This window comes from Sander lucioperca, chromosome 17, assembly GCF_008315115.2.
Source record: "Sander lucioperca isolate FBNREF2018 chromosome 17, SLUC_FBN_1.2, whole genome shotgun sequence".
Lineage (NCBI taxonomy): Eukaryota > Metazoa > Chordata > Actinopteri > Perciformes > Percidae > Sander > Sander lucioperca.
This window is the reverse complement of record NC_050189.1, coordinates 13,639,213-13,667,189: the sequence shown is the minus strand read 5'-3', so window position 1 is coordinate 13,667,189 and position 27,977 is coordinate 13,639,213. Positions and strand designations below refer to the sequence as shown.

The 27,977-nt window shown below is 40.4% G+C and overlaps 2 protein-coding genes across 3 annotated transcripts in view; both read right to left on the bottom strand.

The window, feature by feature from the left end:
- acadvl (acyl-CoA dehydrogenase very long chain) overlaps positions 1–4,236 on the bottom strand; it is a 42,453-nt gene extending 38,217 nt beyond the window's left edge. Inside the window, exons 1-4 of one of the 2 annotated variants that reach the window (XM_031298318.2) lie at positions 4,104–4,236; positions 3,757–3,838; positions 3,598–3,667; positions 597–668 (exon numbers count right to left, since the gene is read on the bottom strand). In XM_031298318.2, coding sequence (XP_031154178.1) covers positions 597–668; positions 3,598–3,667; positions 3,757–3,830 — 216 coding nt within the window. In that variant the 5' untranslated portion in view covers positions 3,831–3,838; positions 4,104–4,236. Of the gene's footprint in view, positions 1–596; positions 669–3,597; positions 3,668–3,756; positions 3,839–4,097 lie in introns of both variants that reach the window. The other variant, XM_031298319.2, reaches the window with a different exon arrangement.
- Positions 4,237–7,688: 3,452 nt separating this feature from the next.
- dvl2 (dishevelled segment polarity protein 2) lies at positions 7,689–27,713 on the bottom strand. Its single transcript, XM_031298316.2, has 15 exons — positions 27,177–27,713; positions 22,092–22,161; positions 19,242–19,396; positions 15,816–15,925; positions 15,453–15,582; positions 14,334–14,424; positions 14,054–14,123; positions 13,732–13,871; positions 13,006–13,082; positions 12,825–12,892; positions 12,593–12,727; positions 11,615–11,746; positions 10,435–10,611; positions 9,730–9,954; positions 7,689–9,406 (listed from the first exon to the last, which is right to left on the bottom strand). Exons 1-15 carry the CDS (start codon positions 27,335–27,337, stop codon positions 8,844–8,846), a joined length of 2,304 nt encoding a protein of 767 aa, XP_031154176.1. The 5' UTR covers positions 27,338–27,713; the 3' UTR covers positions 7,689–8,843.
- Positions 27,714–27,977: the final 264 nt, after the last annotated feature.

Below are 27,977 nucleotides of genomic sequence, written 5' to 3'. Positions count from 1 at the left end.
GACTTTGCTATTTCAATGGATTAGAAGAAGAAGAAAAAAGGTAAACAACGGCAGAACTGGCAGCAGCATTGACGTCAATGCTTCGATTTGATTCGATGACCTACTTCGTCGGATCAAGCCTTTCATTTACCATAAAAAAAAAACTCATCTTAACCCAGTAAGTTTACAAGAGAGACTTGCAGTCACTGAGAGTCCTGGCATCTGGTTACCCTCGAGCTCGTTCAGGCTTCCTGTTTCCGCTTTGTCGCGCGCCGCTGAAAAAAATAGAATGGTGCACGCCCTCTGGCTGATTGGACGAACGTGTCACGTGGGTCAGGTTTCTCGAGAATTTCAAGCCACTGTCATGGCGGCTTGGACGGAATACAATCTCATATATTACAAAAATAGTTCACCGAAACGTGTTCCTGAAAACATTTTAAGTGAGAAATAGGCCATACAGTTGCTGAATCTGTCTTCATTTCAGATCGACAAAGGTTAGTTTGTCTACTACTTCTACTGGATAGTCGCGTCACGTTCAAGCAGTTTAAAAGCCATTAATAATAACATGATCTCAAATATAAGAATTACATAATAATAGTAAGAGAGAATTAACATACAGCAGCAACTGTCTTCTTTTCCACTTTACTGGCAGTGTCACTGCCGACTGCTGCAGGCTTCTCCAGCACCGCCTGAAGAGAAAGGGCAAAACAGAGAATACGCTCACCAACAGTGCATTGATTCAGTAAAAAAAGCAGGGAGGTTTTGCATTTTGGGACTCGGCAGGAAATTAAGCTTAAATAAAATGTTATGCAAATGCACATATTGCTTAAAAGACAATATGACTGGGACAAAATCTCACATCCAAAGGTGATATTCTAAAAGAGAGGAAGGTCATGTGGGTCAGCATTGTTGAAATATTCAGTGATCAGAATCCTGTGTTATGAGCCAAGTAAACATCAGTGAAACATCCAGCCAAGGCACCAACTTGGTAAGATGCCCAAACGGCTGATCTCAAGCTCCAATTGTGAGATAAGCGATGTCAAGGGCACATCCAGTCAGCTGAGTGCCCAAGCAGCACTGTGCATATATCAACAATAGGATTATGATTGGCTTTTTTTTAACAGAGCTGTTGTATTACATTGCATTTAATTATACAGATAATCAACTGGTAACTCAAGAGTGAACCTGTAGTAAAACTGTGTTCATGAAAGTAAGTCAAGTATAATATGCCTGAGTGAATTAGCGAGTGGAGGTGGGCAATATTAACAATATGAAATATCACATATTCCTTACTCAATACAGCCTGTGTGTGCCCAGGAAAACGAATTACTTGGTACGTAGTGTCTAAATCATATTAATACTACAAAAAATACATATCTTTGAGCTCTACCCGTTACTGCTCTTTATAGAAATGGAGCCCACTTTTATTTATAAGGATAATGCACATTATTCAATATTTCTGTAAATGTGCCAGTGTTAGCCAGCTGGCTAATTTTCAACTCTAGTCCTTCGGTCAGATGTTTTGAAACCAGGCCGCTGAGAAACGATTTATTACTTTCACTAAAATAATTTAGTCATTCAGCATTATTTCAGTCATAGTAAGATCAAAGTAGTTTGAATAAGTGCCACATTGTATGTAAATGCCTGTATTTATTGGCAGTTGACTTCAAATTAATTTCTTATTAGCTATGCATTTCATTTGTTTCTGACCTTTCCTTCACACATAAACAACAAAACTGCGTTTGTATGGCCCAATAAACCTTCATTCATTCCCCTCCTGCTCTCTGTGATCACCTGATATACTTGTTCTTATTTAAATATATTTCTAGTTCTGCTGTCAGGTAAAAGGAACAAATATGATATTTGATTTTGGCTCATATATACCATGTTGACCAGGGGTCATTACTGAGCGACTAAGCTTCACATAAAAATCTTTATTTTATATTATCCAACAGGGTATTGTGAAGTCCTGAACAAAATATTCCATGTCTCTGCTAATCTGTCTATACTGGGCTCAACCACTGACCTTCAGGACTCTGACTTGTCCTGCTTTCAAAAACAAGCTTGATCAATATATATTTAAATGGGGCCCTTTCACTGCTTGGCCAGTTATGTGTATGTGTGGGTGTGTGTGTGTGTGTGTGTGTTTTTTATCCCTTTCCCTGTTTATTTGTACAGTGTATATTGAAATCTATTTCTGATAGAATTCCTGTAAATGAAGTTGTTCTTACCTTGTCTGTTGTTTTAACTTCCAATAAATGTTTAAATATAAATTAAAAGAAAATCATTATTTTATCATGAAATCGCCAGAAGAAATAAACAAAAACTATAAAAATACTAATATTAAGGAAAGCAGCTGTGTTTGCCTATATTGCTTTTTTTAAATGAGCAACAAACAGGTTATCATATTACTATTATATGATGCATATAGGCAAAGACCACACCTAAATCAGCTGAAAATGTGCATTTATTCTTTTAAAGCACTGTAAACAACTCTAAAGTAATATTGTTTAATTACTGAAAAACAAATACGCCGCGCCTGAAACCTAAGAATATTCAACTGCTACAAATTGTAAGACAAAAGGATTGGGTTACATATTTTTTTGACAATGGTGTATATGCAGCAGTGAGAAGCACAACACGAACGACATCTTCTCTGTAACTGCCTGTCCAGAACCTATAGACTGTATACATTAGGCCTGAACCCTGGGACACATTCAGACATGAGAAAATGTATTTAAAGGCTCTGAACACCCACACACCTGTTTTCAGTTAATCAGGCTGGTTAGTTCTCTTCCCAGGACCGTGTGGGTGTGTATAAACTGATTGTTTGACATCTTCCGAGTCACCTGTTAGCTATGTTGCACCTGTTAGGGCAGGACACATGACAACTTTATCATTCTTATTGGTAGATAGAGATTTGTGACCTAATCAGGGTCTAGAGGGGGGCCCGGGCTGGCACCCGAAAATAAAAACAAGTGAAATTAATAATTAATGTCATGCGTTTTATTTAGCAAAATTACATTGTGTTGTTCTATCCTATCCAATATTTCCTACCCAACAAACAAGATTAAAAATATCCTCAAAGCCCGTTGCAAATCGTTTCACGCCATTTTGAGGAAACCTGTCGTAAACCCGTAGCAAAACGGTGCACAACGTTTTGAAATTGTACGTGCCCCTGGTCTGGACAACAGCAGTGTCACCATGGATGTATTATTAATCGAAGATCTACACTACAATACATTTTTTTTATTATTATTATTTTTTTTTTTTTTACTTTATTTCAAAAAAAGTAGTTTACAGAAGTTCAGTCATTGCAATACGTAAACAAATAAAATACAAAAACTATATACAAATAATATTACACTACAATACATTCATGAGTGTCACCCACATCCATGGTGTCACCTTTGTGACTCATGTGACCAGTGAACTTTCCCCCACTTCCAGCGGGAGGGGCTAAATCTATGGGCGATGTCAACGTTATTTCAGGCAGCCACTTCATTAGGCCAAACAAGAACAATAAACAGGCTCGAAAATATCGTAAAACTACAAGATGCAACAAATATCTCTGACAAAATGGAAGTATAATCGTAATATTAGCTCACGTTACCATACCTCTGCAGCTTGGCTTGCGTAGAGACGGGCATTTTTCACAGCAACCACAGCCCCGGGCTGACGCTGACCTCTGTAGACCAGACAAGAAGTGATTTTAACTTTCCTTCAAGCAAAGTAGGTCCTCTTGGTCAATAATAGTTTTAAACATTAGCTACCTACCCAGACAGCACGGGAGGAATCCTGAGAATGGAGCCGCACAGTGCGGAGGACTGGCTCACTTTACGAAGCAGCATGGTTTTCTTTGGTCCAAAAAGAAGAAGAAAAACCCGAGACACAATGTAAATAGCTGAATAACACACAAACACAGTTTTAAACATAGACAGAAACAACCATAGACAGTGGAAACAACAAGGGAGGTTAGCTAACAGTTACGTGGCTGGTAACGTTAGCTAGCAGTAGCTAAGTTAACTTGGCCATGTTTGACTAAAAGCAGGAAAACCCAGCTAAAATATTTGTATTCCTTCTATCGAAAATCCAGAACATCAATTTATATTACACACCTAGCTATACAAGTTATATTATGATACGTCCCCTGCGTCCTTCCAGTAGCCGACTGTTCCTCCAATGACCCACTAGTAACGTTATTTAACCTGAATTTTCCTTTTTGGAGTTCGCCGGATGTTGTCAGTCCGCGGTGCTTCATGGGATATGTAGTTTTATAGTATCGGGTGGTCCGAACATGGTCCGATTAGCCGTAAATTTTAAGCAAATAAATAATTTTTTCAAAAAATCAATCAGTAAAATTAAAGAATAAAAATGAGAACATTATATATATATATATATATATATATATATGTTTACATAATCTTAGGGCATTCTGCATGCAAGTTTTCAGGGTGTTTGTGTCGGTTTGTGTGCCCTTTGTGTTCTCAGGATATGACCATAGACAGTAAAGGATATGATCAAAGACCGTTTATTAGAAATTCTTTGATATGATGCATTTCATTATTTGAATATAAATACCGGTAATCGTGCATGGATGTATTAAAGTGGCCATATTATACTCATTTTCAGGTTCATAATTGTATTTAGAGGTTGTACCAGAATAGGTTTACATGGTTTAATTTTCAAAAAACACCATATTTTTGTTGTACTGCACATTGCTGCAGCTCCTCTTTTCACCCTGTGTTCAGGTCTCTGTTTTAGCTACAGAGTGAGACCTCTCACTGCAGTAACATCTTGCGCGTGGCAGTCGCACACGAGCAGTAGCTAGGTAAGGATTACATGAGCTAGCTAGCTGTTTGATTCTACAACTTCAGTAGTACAAGGCAGGATTAGCTGGGAGACTTCTTCTAAAAGAGGTCACACTTCCAACTTTGCGTGGAATACATGCAGAATAGGGACATGTAAGTAGTTCTTTTGTAGATTATGGTGAACTACTGTGTGTTTGCCATTCAGAACAAGCTAGCATGCTAGCACTAGCATGCTACGGTTAGCCACCTCGTTTTGGCTAGTGACGTAAATCTCACTGAAAACAGCATGGATGTTTTTTTTTTCCAAGTTTGTATGCGTGTGAAAGCACCAGAGACACAAAATAACACCCCAAATCCCAGAAAAAGTGATTTTTTTCATAATATGGGCACTTTAAGAGAACAGCACGTTGAGCTTCTGCGCACGCGCAGACCGGATCTGATAGGCAGTACGGGGCACTGTAGACAGTTAAAGAACTGACCTGACAGCGCCTGAGTCGTTGTCACTAGGCGGCGACATTGACCAGTAAATTGCAAAGTGAACTTCAGGTAAATAACAGTATGAATGGATACATGCTTATATGTTAGTGTTGTTAATTTAGCGAATAGCCTTCTTGACGTGTGTTTTCGTAGTTTAATAAGTTAGCATCACACACGCTAGCACTACTGTTAGCTAGCTTGTTAAGTCTATGCTTTTCTGTTAGGCTAACGTGGTGTGTGAACTGATGTGATAAGGTTTCTTTTTGTTATTCAATGGCATATGTTTGAACTGTATATCAGAATATAATCTGTTAAATTGATGTGTTTAGAACCACTGTATACTTACACGAAGGCTAGTAAAAGAAGGTGTTTATTTGAATAAAAACAGGCTGCGGTCTAGTGTAAACATACTTACAGGTTGTCAGGGTACTGTAGTGTTTATTTGGTTGCCATGACTTCACGAGTGATGACAGTTCTCTTAATACATCCATGGTGATGACATCCTGTCACTGTTTCAGTTGATCACCCTAAGGGAGAGAGAGCATGACAGTTTGCTTGAGTTTATAATACTACTAATAATAATAATACCTCTTCCATACATCATCACAGCATCGCAACTAAAGATACCACAATACATTTTATTTATATAGCGCTTTTCATGGTACTCAAATACACTTTACAGTAAACACCAGCACATATATCACAGGTGCAGGAGCAGGTCTGTGAGGTAGGAAGGAATCTGGTTATGGAGGGCATTGTGGGTGAGGAGGAGGACTTTAAACTGGATGCATTGGGAAACAGGGAGCCAGTGGAGGTTCTGAAGGACAGGAGTGATGTGATCACGGGAACAGGTGTGGGTGAGGAGACGGCCAGCAGAGTTTTGGATGTATTGGAGTTTATTTGAGGCTTAAGTTTAATAGAGCAGACGGCTCTGCAGAGTCGTGTAATTATATATATAAATATATATATATATAATGACAGTAAAACCCTGTTTTTATGACACAGAGACACACAGACAGTTGTCACTGAGCGAGAGGTGAAATGTTGCAGATGACTGGATCCCAAGCTGCTCATCAATGCTATGCTGGAGCTGAAGATGTGGCCTGTGATGTCTGCACTGGGGAAAAACTCAAAGCACACAAGTCCTGTCTTCGATGTCTGGCTTCTTACTGTGATAAACATCTCCAGCATCATTACGAATCAGCTCCATTACAGAAACACGAGCTGGTGGAGCCGTCCAAGAAGCTCCAGGAGAACGTCTGCTCTCGTCATGATGAGGTATTTTCTGCCATACTGATCAGCAGATTATCTGTTATCTCTGCTCTGTGGATGAACATAAAGGCCACGACACAGTCTCAGCTGCAGCAGAGAGAGCTGAGAGGCTGACAGAGCTCGAAAGGGGTCGACAAAACATCCAGCAGATAATCCAGGACAGAGAGAAAGATGTGAAGCTGCTTCAACAGCTGGCGGAGGGCATCAGTTGCTCTGAAGAAGCAGTGGAGGAAAACGAGAAGATCTTTTATTCTGTCCTTATACAGCGTCTACTGAAATAAACAGAAGTCATTTAACCCTTGTGTGGTGTTCATATTTTTTTTACACAGTCAATGTTCCCGGGTCTGGTGGACCCACCACATTATTAGGCTTTTAAATCAATGCAGCCATAACAATTTATGTAAAATACTTAACAGATGTTTACTTTAGCTCAATTACCAATGATACATACATCATTTATGGTTCATATTTGCCATTTACCCCTGTGAGATCACATTTATGATCATTTTGTATCTTGTTTAAAATGTTTGAAAAGGTCTCATTTATCTCATGATTTCATGCAAGGCTTTTAGCTAGCATCACTGGTATGACTTGATTATAAAAAATGATATACAAATGGATTAACTTACATATTTTAGAGTATTTATCATGATTAGCAACATGTGGTTTGAGGTACTGTAGCTTCCATTTTGTAAAATACATATTTCATAAAAACTGTCACTGGTGTTACTGCTCCTCATGGTAACACCAGTTTTAAGTAAATGTACAAAAATCCATTAAGCTCTCATTTATGTGGATTCATAAAGCCAAAGGGTTATCTAATACTGTAACCTGAATTTTAAATGTAGGAAAATGAAATACATTTTAAATTGAACTACTTGCAAACAGTTCTTGAGTAAAAGATACTTTTCACCACTTGTGCCTCCCTAATGACAATATAATTCATACATCTGGAAATGACTATTGGTGCTTTAATGAAATATTATGTATATGATACAGGTAGAAGTATTAATTGAAAAAGTTCAGTTATACGACTTGACTGCAGAAAAGAAAACATCTTGTACTCAAAATTATGCTAACCCAAATCCAGATATCTACAGCATATTAAGATCAGCATACATACATACCTAAAATAATGAAGTCTGAACAGTAGGTAAGTATCAAATTTATTCTCAAGTACACAAACAAAGGTGGCGATATGAAATCAAACAATGTGACACTGTCAATGTCATTCTTTTTTGAAATGTTGAAACTTCATTTAGCACCTTAATAGTACGGTTATACATGATTTATATAGTCACTCATACAAAAAATGAAATGGGTGGATAATGCGAGTCAGTAACACAAAAATAAGCATGGGGCATTTGGATCACAGTTACTTATTATATACACTGTGTAATCAAAATGTACCGCTTTCAGCATCTGGTCTTTTCACCTATTTGTACCGTTATGCCTCTACAGTCGACAGTCCAATAGCGAATAGTCCTCACAATAAGAGTTATTTGACAACTAGACCTAGACAGTGATTACTAAACACAAGTTCACCTGACATTTTTGGACCTATTTTCTTTTCACATTAGAGCTTGCTGTTCTGTATTGTTGCATTCAAATAGGAGTAGTAGATATATACAGAGAAGTTTGATGCTAGGAGTTATTTTATGTACCTGGAGTGTGAAAATGTGTCTAAAAATGCAAAGAGTAAGGCACTCAATATGCTCCTGTGCTGCCAACAAATCTGACATGGTGATCCAGATATGTATAGAGGATTGTATCCTTCTCAAGTACACAGTGTACCTGGCACCCTCTAGTGTTAAACTGTGGTCTGTGCGCTTCCTGGATCGACAGCTCTGACATTCGTAGCTGGTTTGGGAAGGTGCTTCCCCTCCTAAAATATTATATTTCAGTTTTGAGGATTGCAGGAAATGGAGTGCTGAGCAGCTCTGATAGGCAATCAAAATTGTGTACCGAGAGCTTTCTTTTTGAGAAATACAAGCTCACTAATGAGATAAGAACGGACTTGCCTTTCTGGAATTAGGATTGAAAAAATAACTGTTATGTAGTTGATATTATTTAAGAGAAACTAGACTTTGTAGACAAAGTCAGACCAAATCCCACATTGTGTTTTCATTTTGCCTTATTTTCTTTGTTACTGTTAAACCCTGTTCTCACCAAATTTGTAACAAGTGCCCTCAATCCAATAGGCCCTTGTGAGCTCAAAAAAGCTATCCCCAGATCCTCATCAATACAAGTGGGAACCGTACACTATCTTCACATGAATGGTCACTCAACATCAAGACAGACAAACTACATGACATCCACAAAGAACTCGCTGGGGTTTCCCATGGCCAGGTGGAACGACTGGCGTGATGCAGTCAGCTCTGGGGGTACGGCGCCTAGGTCACGGGTGGGCGGGGCACCAGGAGGCCCCCCTGGAGTGGAGGAGGGGGGCGGGGCTAGACCCGGGTGCATGGCTGCTGTGGCCATCTGCTGCGCGTGAGGAAGAGCGTGAGCGGTTGCCATGGCTGGGTGTGGGTGCTGGGGTACCATCATCACCATCATGGGGTTGTAAGGCATGATACCTGGCGGGTACGGAGACATGTGGGGGGGTTGGGGAATGCGGTGATGATGTGAGCGCTGGGAGGAGGCGTGACTGTGCTCGCTGGGGGCAGCTGAACCGTGGCCGCGCCGCAGGCTGCTGCGGGTAGAGTATTCCGATTCACTGCCGCTGCCGGAACGCGAGTCGGCCCCACCGCCGTCTCCTCCCCCGCCAGAGGGAGATTTCTCCCCTCCACCCACGGTGCTGCCTGGGCCTTTGGTGCTGCGACGTCGCTCACCCTCGCTTCTCGTCGATCCACTGCTTCGGCTCCCTGAGGGTAGAAAGAAATTGCTGTTAGAGAAGATGTAAACTTGTATCCTGGTCAGTCAAACCAACAAGGACACCTAAAAGGAGCCTGTAGGAAACCAGTATTATAGGGGAGATTTCCAAATCATTGGTTTGCATCATTTATCTCAATGGCTACGAGTCATTTGTACGGTCAGCAGTGATATTAAATATACAGGATTTCGTAGTCAGTGGGCTGATGCATGCAATTTAACCAGTATGGTCTATTGGACAATCTAACTAATTCAGTCCCTTCAGATTTGCACATGCTTCTCAGCAGGGTGACATCTAATCGCAGTCCGTGCTCACCTTCGCTGTGCTGGCTGCCGGTGCTGCCGGGGGCGTAGGTGTAGCTGGTGAGCTCGTGGTACGGGGGTGGCTGGCTGGAGAAGGCATGTGTCGGGTAGGGCTGATAGGGGAAGGTGTGCATCATGGGCCACGGGGAAGCCCCAGGGAGAGGCAGGGGAGCCAAGGTGTCCTGGTCTGAGGCCCCACTGGAACCATCATTGTCATTCAGGGACAGGTTGGCCATGTCTGGGTGGGAGATAAGACGGAGGAGATGAACAATGGAAGGAGTGAAGGACAAGGCTAAACAAGCTGAACAAATGATAATACTTCTGCAGATACAAAATGTTACACAACAGAGACTCATTACACACAATCACCTTTATCTCGGTTTCAAATGTTACCCTTTGATATGAATGTATTTATATTTTTGTATTCATCTTTATCAGGATGTCAGACTGCACCCAACTAAATGACGGACAAACACATCAGGGAAGCTAAACATGTAATATCTGCTGCAGCTTGTGTTGTTTTCTGGTTGTGATTGAGTGCATTCTGGAGATTCTAAGTTAAGGGATGGCAGCGCATTAAAGAAATCCTTCCATAACTGAAATGTCACATGCCTGACCCATACAACCACTAGTGTGTCCACAAAAGGCATGTTAGCAAATGTGATTAAGCGTAATGATCCAAGTCAGCCTTTGACGTTCATGTTTTTGAGTTACTCACAGTTCTCACAGTCGCTTAAATCTCCGAAGACGTAGTAACACTGTTCAGAGAAGGTGATCTTGTTGACTGTGTGTCGGATGAAGCCGGCCTTCAGTAGGTTGCTGGCGTACTTTCTGGCTTCACGGCGGTCCTGGAACCCCTCAATGTGGTGGAAGAGCCACTCCACTACGTCTGAGCCTGATGGTGGATGCATGACATGTAAGACAAGATTAGGTAGAGCTTAAGTCATCCCAAAGGAAATATTTGTGACAAAGACTCCCAGTGAACTCAATAAAATAAAAATGAAAGTATACTATACGTACAAAGCATAATAAAAACACAGATGAAAAATACATATGTATGTAAAACAAGTTGATGACAATGAAACGCATGATTGCAACGACAAGCTTTGTTATAAAAGATATAGATGCAACAAAATAATATTACACACACAGGGAAACAATTTGTGGTGGGCAGGAATTAACGAAGTATTTTCATAAAAAAAGCTCAAGTTACAAAATCCAGGACTGCACAAGACAACCGGAAACACAACTTGATGATGAAAGCTGTATTTCAAATAGATAAACCAGCATTATTAATATGCAATGAGTGGCCGTTAGTCTATTGTTCCCCAAAGAGGATTAAAAATAAAAAAATAAAAAAATTAATTATGTTGTGACAATAAAGAGTACAAGTGAAGTCCGTGCAGACCATCTTCAGGGGGAATTTAGCAGCATTACCATTTAAAGACACTGCAAACTACAGTCTTCCCCTGTAGATATGCACTAAAAAAACTAAATATTTTGATTTCTAGGCTTTTGAGAATTAGTGAATCCAGGTTGTAATTTGAAAAGTGCATTTCAGACTGATTACCTGAAAAATGCTGGATTATTACTATATACTATAAGGAAACGGACGTTGAAATCAGAAGCTGGAAAAGAAATTACATTTTCATTTCAAAAAGCACAAAATGGACAAACATGTACTTTATGTAAACAGCCATTGTGATACAGTTGCAGGTGATTCCAATTTAACCGATGTTTTCAGTCAGAACTGGCACTTTTGGGGGTTTTCCTACCACAAGTCACACGGTTTTAATTCTGAGAACATAATGCCTGCCCTGTAAAGTCCTGTGAGGCACAGAATGTTCATGTTACTAATGTACTCTCTATTATGCCTTGTCTCCACTGTTTAGTCTTACCGAGGAAAGCGTTGGGGATGGTGATTTTAAGCCACATGCGGTCCCTGACCTCAAGACCCGACTCTGGTGAGGCCATGGCCTTGGCAACCGATGCCATGTCAGAGTGCAGTGATAAGTTGAAGTCATCAAAACCTGGAGAGACACAGAAAAGCATTTTAGGAAAGCTGACGCGGAAGAAGTACAGAAATGCAAGGATAAATGAAAGATTACTGAGAGGTGAAATCTGGGTCAAAACAAGAAGGCCAGGAGTGTAACTTGGAGCTCAAAGGCAGGAAAGCAGCAGACATCATTTATCACATTACATAACAACAGCGACAAAGGCAGAAAGACAGATGAAAGATGATTCTTGCGCCAATGCCGTTAGAAGAGAAAGAGAGAAGGAGACGGTAACAGGAAAAAGATACTTTGAGTAACGATCATTCATGTCTTGAATATCAACACTGACAAATAAATTGGGTTTAAAAGTGGAAGATATAGTTTTGTTTTTTTAAGATTATATTTTCGGCATTTTTAGGTTGGTTCGATGAATATAGGCTTTTATGGCTCTGGCTGCCTTGTTTTTTTTTTTATATTGTCCTTATTCTATTTTATTGCTTTTATTCTTTATTAGTTTGGATTGAGAGTAGATATGGATTGGGATGGACGTGTTCATTTGTCTGGGTTCTTTTCTTTTAAAGATTATTTTTTGGGCATTTTAGGCCTTTATTTGACAGGACAGCTGAAGACATGAAAGGGGAGAGAGAGGGGGGAACGACATGCAGCAAAGAGCCGCAGGTCGGAATCGATCCCGGGGCCACTGCGTCGAGGAGTAAACCTCTATATATGGGTGCCCGCTCTACCAACTGAGCTATCCTGGCGCCTGGAAGATATAGCTTTATGAGAGCATTGTGTGCATTTGAAAGAATTGAGAATAAAGACGGGTACATTTCAGCACACACAAAGTGAGACGATCAGGGAGACATTGGAAGAGGCTCTCACGTTCGGTCTCGGTGACGGAGGAAGAAGAGGTGATGGTACTGAGGGAGGAGCTGCCTGGGAAGGCGGGGTAGACCCCGGTCATAGCCACAGAGTGGCTCACCCACGCTGCTGGGTCAATGGGTCGGATCGGTTCATCTGCACACGTGGAGAAGAGAAACTGTTACTGAACCTGACATCAGGGTACTACTAAACACGACAAGGGCATAAAGAGAAAAGGCAGTGCTGTACTTACTGCGAGGCAGAGTGAAGTAGCCCTGGGGAGAAGGGTCCCAGCACTTAGCCACTGTGAGGATGATGGGCCTGGCAAACACCAAAAGAATAAGTCATTAGCATCACTGTTGACCACTTGTGTAAAGACAGAAGTTAAAAATGTGTGTCTGATAATATCTAAAATAAGAAAAACAGCAACTCACCCTGGCTTGTGTACAATCTCCCTCAGTACCCGCACTGCATCGTCATTACTCATATTCTCAAAGTTGATGTCATTCACCTTGGAGGGTATTGTAGAATAGGAAAAAGAATTTTAGTTAGACTGACATAAGTACAGCTGAAATAATAAGATTCTTTAATATTCATTTCAGTAAACATAGAAAAGAGATGTGTTCATATATCTCAGCACACCAGAAGGAATTGTTTATAACTGAACCAACATTATTTCTAAGTTGGAAAAGGTCCCGCAATGTTAGGGCTGGGCGACAGTGAGAAAATCAGATATCACGACATTCTTGACCAAATACCTCGATATCGATTTTGTGGCGATATTCTAGGGCTGACAATTGGTGCTTTAACAAAATATCTTCACACTTAGATTTTAGATAAATAATCATTAGTAATGTGGACATAATGTCTAAGTGGGGAAAAGGCAAATAACAGAGTCTGTGGGGTTCAGAGAAGTACATCACTTTACTGTAACGCAGCCTTTAAAACCAGTAAAGGACAACACTTATGTCATATCACGATATCCAAAATCTAAGACGATATCTAGTCTCATATCACAATGTCGATATAATATTGATATATTGCCCAGCCCTACACAATGTCTAAAAACTAAAAAAAAGTATTCAGCAAAAGATTAATATAAACATTTAAAAATAAAAACACTCCCTTTGATTTAGGATTAACCCTTTATTCTTCCTCACCTGCAGCAACATGTCACCAGGTTCGATGCGTCCGTCTGCAGCCACAGCTCCTCCCTTCATGATGGAGCCAATGTAGATACCTCCATCCCCCCGTTCGTTGCTCTGGCCCACAATGCTGATGCCCAAGAAATTGTACTTCTCTGTATTGTTGAGAAATCAGAATAGTGTTAACACTGCGCAGACATTTCTGCAAAAATAAATGTAGTGCCGTATCTGACGTGCAAGTCTAGGCTGTAGTACTGATTTAGACGTTTCATATTTCCTTGCCACTTCCAAGAAACCCTGACGTTCAAAAGCAAGAATGCATCAAGAGTTTACGGACCCATGTTGAGAGTGACGGTGATGATGTTCAAGGACATCGTGGAGTCTGTCACACTGCTGAAGGAGGAGGCCTGGAGTTGAAAACCACAAAATGACCATTAGCTTTGCTTCCAAACACCGACAAAAATACTTTCTCTGAGCAATCCATATCAATGGCTCTATAAATTCCTGATTCAGCAAAGAACAGCACGAGCAGTTAGAAAAAATACCGACATGTTATAAAAACATGTAAAAAAAAAAAAAAAAACGTAAGGGAAAAAAGGCAACTCTATAGTACATACCCTCTCCAAACGTGGGGGGCGCTGTTTCCTGCGTCTGCGGTGCCGTTTAAGAAGCCTAGAGGCTGTGCTCTGCTCTGTTGCACTACTGAACCTACAAGTCAAGTGTCAACAAAAGGTGAAATGTCAGAAGAGAAACATGCCGTCACAAACCTAAAGGACCCACAAAGATAATGGGGAAGCTAATCAGGAATTCCGGAGTAAAGCTTGTATCTTGTTTATCGGTGGATAGATCATTTTTCATCCTGTATTTGTCCTCTCAAGAGATAAAAATATAAAAAAAAAAAAAGACTGCAGAACGGGCGCCCGGATAGCTCAGTTGGTAGAGCGGGCGCTCATATATAGAGGTTCACTCCTCGACGCAGCGGGCCCGGGTTCGACCCCTTTGCTGCATGTCATTCCCCCTCTATCTCCCCTTTCATGTCTTCAGCTATCCTGTCAAAAATAAAGGCTGAAAATGCCCAAAAAATAATCTTTAAAAGAAAAGAACCCAGACAAATGAACACGTCCATCCCAATCCATATCTACCCTCAATCCAAACAAATAAAGAATAAAAGCAATAAAATAGAATAAGGACAATATAAAAAAAAAAAACAAGGCAGCCAGAGCCATAAAAGCCTATATGCATCGAAACAACATTTCCACAAGGCAAGAATTTTTTGCCTAATCTAATAATGCATAATAACAATCTAATTAGCATTATCTTTTAATATAAAAACTAGCTAAAATAAAAACCTTGTTTTACCAAAAAATAACTATAGGAATTGTAGCCAAATCATGAATGTATTTATCAAATATAATAAATAATTGCTCATTGACGTTTTGGGTTGGGGTATGGATACAGGAGACCCTTTTTAAAGCAAAAGTATGAGTGCAATTTGAAGAAGGTTTAAAGATGAAATTACTATAGTTAAGTAAGGATGGGTGATGGCAGATTTTAACATTAACTACTCTCAAATTTTATGTATGTTGTTTTTGATGCAGAAACATGTTCCCCATGACAACCTAAGACATCTTATTGGGGGATACATAACATGTTGGGTGTCTGAATTCCTTATTAAACAATCTCTCTCAAAGACACCCAAAATCTTCTCAGTTAACCCTCCCAGAGCGATCTCCCACCTGCTCATGGTGTCATCGTCGTCGGAGTCGCAGAAGCTGGTGGTTTCCAGCTCGCTGCTCATCACGGTGCTGGAGCTCTCGTACCCTGCCAGGTGGCGCTCCAGTCGACTTTGGCCATTTATTCGAGGCCCTGGGACACCACAGAAAAAAGCCCGGAACATATTCACCATGAATATTTATGTTTGCTCAAGTCAATGTTTGCCTTCCCCCCCATAGATTACAAACATTCCCTACTTCTTGACATTCCTTGATTATATCACATATCATATATTCATTGTTTGGATGTTGGGAGCATGCCAAATCTTGATGTCATTTTTTTTTTTTTTTTTTTTTAAATCAGCACTGTGATCTGCTGTTTTTCACCGTGTGGCTCCATGCCCTCTCTGTGCCGAGGTCTCTCCCTCCTGAAGGAAACTACAGATTCTGTTTCAGTCTGGTCGTCCAAGGTCTCCACACTGCCTGTTGCATTGGGGCTATAAAAGAAGAAGCAGGAGCACGGTAAGAATTAGAGCACGACGTAATTTCAACTGTTTCAATGCAATCATTTTACCACAGTGACATGCTTTTCCAGATATGGTATTCACAATAATAGCCAATAAACATGTTTTATGACCCGAATGAGTACTTCACAGATTTAGCATTGCACTTTTAGAACATTGTTAGACTCATGATGGACCACTTGAATGGTCAAAATCAATTTAATTCCACATTAAACTTCTGGTGGACTGAGAATTTGACAATGTGACTTATGAACTCTAGATTGGGGTAGTTATTATTTGGCAGCAACAAACACTTTTAGAATAGGTTGAAAAGAATGTTTTTTCCTTTATGTACTGTAAACTCTAATGAATACATTTAGCAGGCTGTGTTCATTAAATTCAAAGAACTTAATTCATCCACAGAGGGCCAATTAAAAAGGTATACGCAGAGAGCACACGCGCACAAACACACATCTCAAACAAAACAATAGTTAGAATGCTAAAAGGTATTACACATAAATGTAAAAAACTAAGTCTACTGATGAATTGAGTAGAGTAGAACTTTAATTCCCCCCTTCAGGCAATTCAGCAGTCAGTGAATTAAAAAAGCAAGTATACAGTAGAGCCCTACTGATACCGTTTTTTAGACCAATATTGATTATTGATATAAAAGTTCAAGACATCTGATAACAATATATGGGCTGAAGGGCTCAAAGAATTGCGATCATAATACTTACTGAACAGAACATTTTACAGTGTAAAAATCAACATCTGGACAAACTATGTTATGGTAACTTCTTAGTTACCCCAAACTTAGTTTAGTACTTATAATAAGCTAGTATTAGCAGATATATATCGGCCTAGCTTTCAAAACCGGCAAATTCATTTTTATCATTGTCACCAAAACCTTCCAGAGAGAGAAGCGAGAAGAAGTCAGAAAGCATGGGACCACCCTGTCACATCCACAGCTTGGAACAGGCCAATGAGCATGTCGCAACAACCAAATGCCCCAGTAAGCCTGCGTGGGGCAGCAGACTTCAGAACCACGTGCACACTGACAAATATGCTCATTACATAGGAAGACAGAGAACGCCTTGTGGTTCATGATGAAAGCAAAGAGAAGAAAAATCGTCTTCATCAGACGAGTCACCCTGCAATCCGAATTACATTTCATTTTCCACTATGAGCAATGGTGTTGATCCAGCTCCAAATACAGCATGGAAATAAATAACTAATGTGGTTAATTCTCCACCGACGGCAAACCGCACATTTAGTGAAGTTGAAAAGAAATTGTTTCATTTGAAATTGAATTCAAAAACCATCATGGCCACCCTCCTGCAGCCACGGGACACAGACAGGACGAGGTCCAAACACAAGAAATGAATGAGAGCGCTACAGCTGTAATGGGAGTTTGCAGTAACGGGTGTGAACTTAATTTGACCCCCAAACCAAACTTCAAGAGCTCCAGGCAACATACTTCTTGAGGAACTAAGAGCAATGGTAAGAAGCTATTTAAAATTATAAATAGTATGTTTGTTTTGGACACTACAGGCCCTATTCAAATTACAATAATGGTTTCTTCATAATTTAGTAGGATAAGATGGATGCTAAAGGATAAGGAAAAAAACTAGAGGATTTTTAGGTGTCTGTGACTAGACTGCCTTGTGGTTTCACACTCTTAAAAACTGCTAGAATCACAATTTTTTATATTAACTATGGATCAAATGACTGTGTGTAATGTAAAAAGGGATAGTTTCTAGTAACAAAGCCACAGAGAATTATAACCCGACTCTGCAGTTACCGTTAGCTCAACGAATAGTTTTTAGCTTATTTTTTGGATTTACATTTACAAACTTTATGGTTGTGGTTCTATCTCAACACTCTCATTAGCGTCTTTCAATGCAAAAGCTCTGTTAAACCCACCACACACTACCTGCCCAGCACTTAACAGCAGACATCAGAGGTGTGAATCTTCACTGATCTCCCGATTCGATTACGATTATCATGTCAGCGATTCCATTCGATATCTCGATGCATCACGATGCGTCAAATACATTTTTCTATTAAAGCCATATAGGATATTTAATTCATAGCTTTTCAAGCTTCAAAAACAAAACATTCTGCAGTGCTCCAATACTAAATAAATTGGATAGATAAAAACTACAGCACTGAGCACATGGCACTTCCTGAATGTGCAAAACATAACAGAATATGTAAACAGAAAGGTTGTTAGGCCTACATTAAATTGTAAACAGAAATAATCGATTATGGCCCGGCCGATTATCGATGCAGCATCGTCCATGTCCACGATTCGATGCATCGATTATTTGATTAATTTCAACACCTCTAGCAGACATGCAAAGTTAGCAACTAGCTGGTGAACAGAGAGCATTTAGCAGCTAATGAGACAAATGTTTCTCTCAAGAGTTGGTGCAAAACACAACTAAATGGAGAGGGGATATTGGACTTCCATTCATCAGGTTGCCTGAAAAACAAATCCAAATATTTTTTTAATGTGTATATGGATTTTTGAAGTTGAATGAATATTTAAGTCATATGTGAATATTGTATATAGGGCTTTTGTTAATTTATTGATAAACAATGTACTTACTGTAGATGTAAATTTTATTATGCAATGTTTTGTGACCTGTGTGATCTTAGCCCGTGGGACTACGGATGGAAATTAGCCCTTGGCTACAATCCAGCATGTTTACATGCATATATTCCATGCATGTATTCCGTTTGTTCATTAACATGCACTGTCCCAATCAAATAAATAAAAAATAAAAAAATGCTAATGTTGCTCAATAAAACAATATTCTAAACCAAAACCTACTAAAAGCTTGGACAAAGGGAGGTGAATGGAATAACAATAGACACAAGCTCTTATTTTGTTCTTTTTTATATCATTAAGATTTAAAAATCGAGAAGTTACAAGTGAATGCCAACAATAACTATTGTACTATCTGCTAGTATATTCAAACTATATCTTAGAACATTTTGAAAATGAAAAGGTCTCCCAGAACGGGTCATGTCAACAACAAGGGCGGCCCCTGCTAGGATCAGGTTCAGATGAGCTGTAGTATTCTTGCTATTCTTGTAGTAACTTGATACTGAGCTTGTATAATATATTCAGGAAAAGATAAAGTATCTACATTACAGCTATGGGAAAAGCACAAGTGTGTGCTGAGTTTTAAAGTACTGGAGAAAAGTGCAGCTTTTGAGAAAGTTTTTGAACTTGCGATGACTCTCTTTCGGGTAAATATACAGTGCAATAATGTTTTTAAATGAGTGTGTGTGCTTTGCTTACTGGAAGGAGGGCGGTCTGGAATCCCCAATGCCCCCAGTCCTCTCTGCAGGTGGGGGTGGGAGGGGCGGAGGAGGGGGCGAAGGCTGGGTAATCGTTTCCACAGGGGGGACCACTGCCACTGGAGGCTCTGCTGTTGGAGTGTCTGAAGATACCAACTGAAAAAAAGGGACAAGAAAGATGAAGAGACAAAAACAGAAAGAATCTGGAGGTAAAAGGTAGGGAGACGGAATGTGGAGTGGAGAGAAGTTGGCACTAAAAAATATAGACAGGGCAGAGAGAAGAGAGGGTGAGAAAACGAGAGGAATGAAAGTAGGAGTAGGAAGGCGGTGGAGGGATGAAAAGCGGGTAAGATGTCAATTACTTTGACACACAAACACTACTCTTTTCAGTTAGACGTCTCAAGGGCATACTGAAATGCTATCTTACACTTAACCTGTCTCTCTTCATTATATAACAAAAGTGCCCACACACACACAACACACACACACACAGCATCCAATTACCTGAACCAAAAAACATACACAGGAAGAAAAATAAGATGTAGTTAAGCCCAGTTGACCAACAGAATTGGGCTAAAATATAAGAAAGAAATAGTCTTATTAATGCTAGGAATATTCACAATCCATGCATTTTAACACCAGAGCATTTGGAAATGCCTGCACACACGTTGTTCAATCCATAGCTTTTAGACATTTGATGCATTCAATGAGTTCAGATAAACAAGCTTTGCATTCCCCGTCAAAATAACTCAACCAAATGGAGTCTATCAGCCTGTACAGACTGAAGCACTCCCTGCTCCCCCCTCCTCACTAATGGCTATGTGACTCTGAAACACTCGTCTTCTGGGATCCCTCCATCCGTCTTGGCCCGTAGATCAGTACATATATCACATATCAGTCCCTCTGGTTTCTGAGCTTTGTTCCCCCCCTTTTAATGCCGTCCCTCCTTCTTATGCACTTAACAGATGCTTCGGCCTCGAACGTGCTTATCTGGGCCCGGCCCCGATGTTTTGTCTCTATTTAAATGTAACTCGCAGGGTGGGGTACATCCACTGGGCCTTCTATTGGAGAAATGAAAAGTAAGTAACTGCAAGCTCGAGTATTAAAACACAATGAGAGGAACATTTTCCTTCCTCATGATTTTTTAAGAAAAGCGAAAGCCCTTCTGGCTCTGGTTGCATGGTCAAATAATCTTTGCAATGTGCAGATTTGTTAGATTATGTCATGCATCTGCAGACTTAGTGACTTTCAAATGGCTTAACCAGCAACACTGAACGTATAGTCCTGAGGTGAGTCTTTAATGACTCGTACAGAGTATAAAATCTGTCGAAAACATGTCAAAGAGGACTGCAGTGTTTCCTCTATAATTGTACAGGCCAACGGAACCCCCCCCCCCCAGGCCAGAAAAATTGTTTTATTAATGGCAAAAAAAACGATGGGCCGCCATGAACTGCAGCGATGTCCTGCCGTGAGTCCATGAACAGGGCAACTGTCTGTGGTTAGATGTGGTTCATGCCAATGTGAAGAGTTTGTGTGGATTTCGAAAAGTGACTGATAGTTATTTAAAGCAGCCATATTATGCTCATTTTCAGGTTCATAATTGTATTTTAAGGTTGTACCAGAATAGGTTTACATGGTTTATTTTTTAAAAAAACACCATATTTTTGTTGTACTGCACCGCTCTCTCTCACTGCTGCAGATCCTCTTTTCACCTGGTCTCTGTTTTAGCTACAGAGTGAGACCTCTTTTCTTCTTCTTCTTCTGTACTATCTTTGATTGCACTGCACATGCATGTAGATCATGTCAGCTAGCTAGCTCCATAGACAGTAAAAGAAAGGCTGTTTCAACAACTTCGGTCAGTTACAAGGCAGGATTAGCTGGGAGACTTCTAAATGCACATGTAAGTAGTTATTGTGTAGATTATGGTGACCTTGTGTGTGTTGTAGCAGTGCTTTGCTATTGAGAACGAGGTAGAATGCTAGCGTTAGCATGCTAGCATTAGCATTAGCATGCTAACGCTACGAGCTAATGGTTGCGGTTAGCCTGCTCGTTTCGGCTTGTGACGTCACAAGCCGTGCCGATTTTGAACAGCTCACCCAGAGACTGAAGGCAGGACACATTCAGAAACCGTATCTCACTCTAAACAGCATGGATGGATTTTTTTCAAAGTTTGTATGTGTGTGGAAGCACCAGAGACACAACATAACACCCCAAATCCCAGAAAAAGTGATTTTTTCATAATATGGGCACTTTAAACTTAAGAAACATTCAAAGTGTTAAATTGAGAACGGAATGTGGTGTGGCGATAGCACAAAAGGTGAAAACGTTTATAGTCTAGCGAAACTACCAGTGCATGCTGTGCAGGCTATGGTGACTCAGACTGTGGCTAAAGCTACAAGAAGACTTTTTCTCATAGATGTTATGAGTCTGCTTCCTCCTGTTTAACCTGGCAGAACAGTTGGTCTGGTGTAGCTTCCCCACTCTTTCCAGGAGATTTTTATAACCATACAACACTCACCAAAGCACAAACCTAAACTAGAAAAGAGTCTATGATGTTGCAATATGATACACAATTAAACAATGTTCGTGGCTATAATTTGAAATAATTACTTCATTTTATCGCTGCTCATCAGACAAGATCATTATTCTGAGGGAGGTCTGGGAGAATGCACTGGGAAAGGGAAAACATGGCTGACTTTTGAGATGAAAGCCAGGTCTTGACATTTTCACAGAAGCCTCAGTGGGAAATTACTGAAATTATGTCATTTACGGATTTAGAGCAACGGTCACCACTGAAATCTGGATACCCCACACTCCCATTTATATATGAAACAGGTTTATTGTTTCTCACCCATGAAACGACTCGGCCGTTGAAACATGGCAACTTGGCACCGTCATCGGAAATCTCTTCCTTCACCACCCTGAAAAACAGAGAGACAAAGTGAGGTTCAGAAGGTATAAATGGTTCTATCTTTATAACATTAGGGCATGGTATGCGGTGTCTGGATGGTACAGCGGGGTAGGGGAATGAGGGCTGAACAGAACATCAAGGTTTTAGTCAACTCAAAAGAAAACGGTGAAACTGCATGGGAATTCAACAGTTTACATTACTGACACGTTGCATTAAATATATTAGGCTATGACGACAGCATGGCTAAACTAAATCAAATGCTGGGCTTAATTCTAAAATAGGACTTAAATATGTTTTGACAAGCTGTTCTTGTTTGCTTGCCGTATTCCTTTTACATGTGTTACATGTGTTATCTCTGACAGCTCTTTTTTGGCTTTCCATTAGCAGAAGTTGTGGGTAGTAGCTCGTACTTTTTTTTTTAGTACCACCCTGGTCGAGGTTCCAAGCGAGCTGAGCCGATACTAGAAAGGTGGAGTTCAAACACTGCAGACCACTGATTGGTCAGAGAGAATCGACACTGGCGCTACACAGGAGAAGCTGCATAAGCCCGTGTTTTTTTTAACTAGCCAAGCTAGCATCAATAACAGCCCCAATTTTTTATTCACTCGCCCCACATTTAGAAAAAAAATGGCAGCCCTGCAAAACTGCGCCATACACTTGATGATGTGAAGGCAGTTTCACGCGGCGGCGCTATGGCGATCAGCTGAGAATGCCACCTGTACTACTCGCAGTGGAAAACGAAACAGAGAAAAGGACCTGGTACCAAAAGTGAGTTGAGTCGAGCGGAGCAGCACCATATGGTGGAAACGCGGCATTACAGCGTTACAATCGACCATTAAAGCTATAGTGTGTAGTTTCTGTCGCCCCCATGAGGAATTCTAAGTAATGACAACAACACTGTCAGCGGGTCGACATGATACAAGCCTTCCGTGATCGCACAACACCCCCCCCACCCCTCCTCCACGCAGATGCTAGTAGCCAAGAAGGACACGGAGGAATAAAAAAACATGATGGACTCTTCAGAAGAGGTCATTATCTTCACTCGAGCTTCTGCACAGGAATGTCACCGGACGACACAATCTTGTGAACATAGGCATACTGAGAAATACAGAGAGAGTTGTGTGGAGCTGATAGTCTTAATTAGCTTTGTAGCAACTCATTTGGCAATGGCTTGAATGTAACGGACGTTCATTAATATCAAAACGTCAAGCACTAAAGCTTTAAGCTTCAATTTGCATCATAAAAACTAAATCCATTTGTAATTAAAGTACAATTGTATCACTGGTATTATACTCTGGTCTAACTGGCTTACTAAAATACCACCCAAACCATGAATCTATGAATTACAGCAGATTTAAAGTAAAGAACAAACAACCTTAATTTCCTTCTTCCGGCAAGTGATTGACGCCATGGAATTTCTTCTGTCACAGCAAAGAGCTAAAACACAAACTAACTGCTTCTGAGGCTCCTTGACAAATAACACAAGCCGGTAAAGTCAATGTGCATAACAATCCAATACGCATAAAAACAATAACATGGCCAAAGCTCTCCTTAAAGGAAAACGCACTCGCGCTGGCTCCTCCGTAGTCTTCCTCCATGTTTGTCAAAAAGACAGCATTCAGCTTCAGCTGTGTAACCCCCCCCCCATTTGCAGCCTGCCACTATGTTATTTAAGTAGTTAACTGGGACAGGGGATGGGTACGAGTGCTACAGAGAGGACACTTGACTGCTCCAACTCTTCAAAAGTTTTCTTTTTCCAGCTTCATCTGCCAGTGTGCGAGACTTGGTCAGGCTCCACTGGGCTTTAGTAAGCAGCTGTTGAGAGCTGGTTTTGTGGGTGAGTGTAAGCATACGGCCAGATTGTTGTGGGCACTGGTGGAGAACTGTTGCAGGAAGACTTTGCTTTTGAGAGCTGTGTGTGGGGCTACCGAATGTTAGTTAAACACATTTTTCCTCCATTATTTAACGTTTCCCCCTCATGCTGCGAGAAACTGCATCTAGATAGCAGATGAACAGATGTAACATTCTTCTCCTGAGAGTGTAATTTTCTTTATTCCTCGGCCCTCCAAACAAACAAGTGACCACAGTTGAGAATCAATTTCACACACACTCTAAAATGCCTCGAATAATGCACAAACAACCCAGAAATATGCGGAGTCCTGTTGGATTTAATACAACCTGAGCTTTTTTTTTTACCCCCACTTCACTTTTTTCCAGTCCTTTGCTACCATCAAATTATTCACACCCAACACAGCATCACCTTTCTTACAATTAATCCTACTTATACAGCTCCCTGGTGCCCCCTAAAGCAGACGTACATAGAAGAATATCTACTAACTCTGAATGAACACCACCCCACTCTTTTTCCCCTTTTCTTCTCCCTGTGGACACCCCAGACACCCAGCAAGTGGTCTCTGTCCAGCCCTAAGTTCCCAGCACTGGCTTTCTCTGCTCCATGGATCTCCCCCACTGCCACACACAGACAGCGCTGGTCGACAGCTGGCCTTGTACCAGGGAAATGAAAACACACTATTACACACTCCTTTCTTGGGTCAGAGAGGGGGGAAAAAAACATATCTGCTTTGATTGGACAGCTGACTCAGAGCTATGTTTGAATTTTTTCATCTGAACTCAGTTGGAGATATTCAAATGAGCGAGTGTGATGCCAGGCTGCGCAATTTAAGTTCAGAAATGTAATTTTTTTCCGGACATACTCTCTTTGGAAGACTTTCCTTGCTCGGCTGAGAGAGTTTGTCGTGGGTGGCTCGAGATGAGGACTTTTTGCCTTATGAAAAAAACCCAACACTGTGTGCTCAGGTACAAGCACACAGAGTCTAAACATGTCCTGTCCGGTTACACAGGGACAAGCTCTTAATTTGACAGGTAACTTGGAAATTAAACTGGTAATTGTGGTAAGGCCAGTCAAGTTCAAATCATTAATGGAGACCATTAGTGTGTAAAAAGAAGGTCTCACAGATATCACTTTGTCCATTAAAAGTGCAGATAAAAGCTTTTCAAGTTTGGTTTTTAGGTTCAAATGTACTCACAGTTGCCAGTTTATTAGGTACACCTAGCTAAAACATCTGCAGTCTAATACAAAAGTCCGGTTATAAATCCTACCTCCATGAAGGTTATAACGTTCAGTTTTTGTTGAAACTGTTTTAAAAAGGTGTTACTGTAACTGTATGATCATTTTGGAGGCTGTAGTCTGTGGGCTTGTTTGCATTGCATTATAGAGACATGAGGTGTGTTTAATATTTACCTACTCTCATTTATATAAATGGAGACAATGGCTATTTTCATAGAAACAATATAAGCTAAATGACTTGTCAATTAATCACTTTGAGCTCTAAGAACTTGAAATGGACATTTTTCACGACCGAACGATTAATCAAGGAAATAATCAGTAGATTAATCGGGTATGAAAATAATTACAAGTTGCAGCCCTAAGGAATATATCTGTGCCATCACAGACATTGGACATGAGCATAAATTTAACTCATTTTACACAAGAACTTTGGTTAAAGTTTAACTATACTCATAAAGGCTACATATATGTCCTCTTTAGGGGTACAAATAATAATATAATTATATAGTGTCTACTTTTGTTATGAAATGGTGAATAACTGAGTCTACAAACTGTCAGAATAGAAATATCACAGAAGCCAAACACAAGCTCCCAGAGCCCAAAGTGAAGTCAGAACATTGCTAGGCTACATAGTCCGACCAAGCATCATTTCTGATATAATAATAAAAAGCAAGCTGCTGACCTCATTGGGGGGAAATACATCTCACCTGATAATTAACTATGATATTATTAAAATGGCATCAATACATGTTTGTGGATGTACTGACTAATCACTCAACTACTCATTTCAACAACCAGACGTTGAGTATTTTTAAATGGCACTCAACGCAGCTATACTCAAAGGAATATCTCCACAAGTCAGTTACTGGTGTTGGCACTATTAATATTCAAATGATCTGCATCTGAGGAGCAGCTCTAGCCTGCCAGCTCTGTCAAGGCCTAATGAAAAGCCATATCATCTTGGTGTTTGAGCGGATACTGCAGCCCCTTTGGCACAGACTCCGATGGTGCCATCCAAAGAGGAAAAGAGCCCAGCTTTAATACTCGTCCAAGACTACAATGCATTTAACAGAAGCCCTAAGGGTCGCACTGGGTGAATAAACCACAAACATGCATTCCTCTGCAGGAAAATGCAGAGCAGCTACACAGAAAAAAAAGAAAAAAATTAATTGATAGAGAAGAGGAGACAGCTCTTTTTGGAGGAGTGGATTGGGAGAAAGGGGAGAGGAAGATAGGAAGCCAGGGAATGAAAGGATGGCAGGCAGGCCAAAGTGTTAAAGAGGGGAGACAAAACCCTGGCTTCAATCCCAAAAGAAAGAAAAGGCGAGGATTTCACAAGATGATGGACTGAAGGAGGGAGGGAGGGAGGGAGGGATGAGGATTAGGGCAAAGAAAAGCAGCAGGGACAGGGAATGCCTCCCATTGTAATGACGATGTTTTCTGAGAAATGTCCCAGCATACATACTCTTAGTATTTATAGAACCACTTGGATGTTCATCACTAGTCATTATTATAACTTTGCGGTTTCTGATTAGGGATCAGAAAGGCGACCTTCCTGGTTGGCTTCATTCAAGTTTATTATCCCTCTAACATTAGTTATTCCATGTGACAAATACACGACAGCCGGTCACAAGATGGGATTGCATGACTTTTTGACACGCAAACAGGCATGCATTTCATTAAAGATTTGTTTTTTTAATTAACCAAGCATTTTCGTGTTTACGTATGCGAAGTGAATCCTCCTCCACTCAGAAAAGAAAAAGGCACATTAAAGGATTGTTTTCCAACGTTTACAACTTGTGTCACACCATTTAAGTATCTTTACTCTTACTACCTTAGCTGTTCACAACGTTTAGCAGCTTTTATCACTCCTCATTTTGTATGCAAACCGCAAAGCTCTTCTCTGATAAAGGAACAAAAAAATCACAGCAGCTCACCCGAAGTCCTGGTCCATAGACTTGAAAAAGAATTTGTAGTTTGGCTTGTTCAAAACCTGTTTAAAATCCAGCAAAGTGATATTTTCGGCTGCAATAGGTATCTTCACCAAATACGGCGTCTCCTCTTCGTCGATGTGATAAATTATTTTGGTTTCCGCCATCTCTACGGTTGCTCTTTTCCAAGCTGGAAGTTACCACAAGAAACACACTATGAGGCGAGGTAGCGTTAACTTTGTTGGGTAGTTAGCTAGCGGCGGAGCTAGCTAGGTGGCTAACGAGACGGCAGAGGTGAAACGATGATGGCCACTGAGATTTTCAGTCCGAGCCAGAGGACCCAAAGCCTTGTAACCCTGCTCAGAAGTTTGCTCTCCGACTTTAAAAAAGTAAAAAACTCGCATTCCCCCGCATTGTTACCGAGGGGCGAAAAACGACGGACAGGCTACATTCACAGGACCTAACTACCAACAACTTTTCCCCCAACAAAAACATACAGGGGAGGGGGGCTAAAAACTTTTCACCACTTTTTGCGAGCCAACGCGGCGTGTGACGTAAACACGTACCCTCCCTTTTTTTTTTTACGTACTCTCCCAACCACCCTCCAACCCACCAACATTTTTATTATTTAAAATATATCATTATGTAACTGTTAATGGAGTAGATAGTACAATATTTATCTCCAAAATGTAGAATAGGAGAAGCATATAGTAGCCTAAAATGGAAATACACAAAGTACAAGTAGCCTACTTCAAAATTGTATTTAAGTACAGTACTAAATGAGCAGGCTATTGAACAGCTTATAGG

What these genes read in the sequence shown, in the direction of transcription:
- dvl2 (XM_031298316.2), bottom strand. Translation starts at nt 27,337, where the DNA reads ATGGCGGAAACCAAAATAATTTATCACATCGACGAAGAGGAGACGCCG. An exon ending in CTGGTGACATGTTGCTGCAG is followed by an intron (nt 13,083 to 13,731) that starts GTGAGGAAGAAT and finishes ATACCCTCCAAG; the next exon opens with GTGAATGACATCAACTTTGA. An exon ending in GAGATTGTACACAAGCCAGG is followed by an intron (nt 12,893 to 13,005) that starts GTGAGTTGCTGT and finishes GGTGTTTGCCAG; the next exon opens with GCCCATCATCCTCACAGTGG.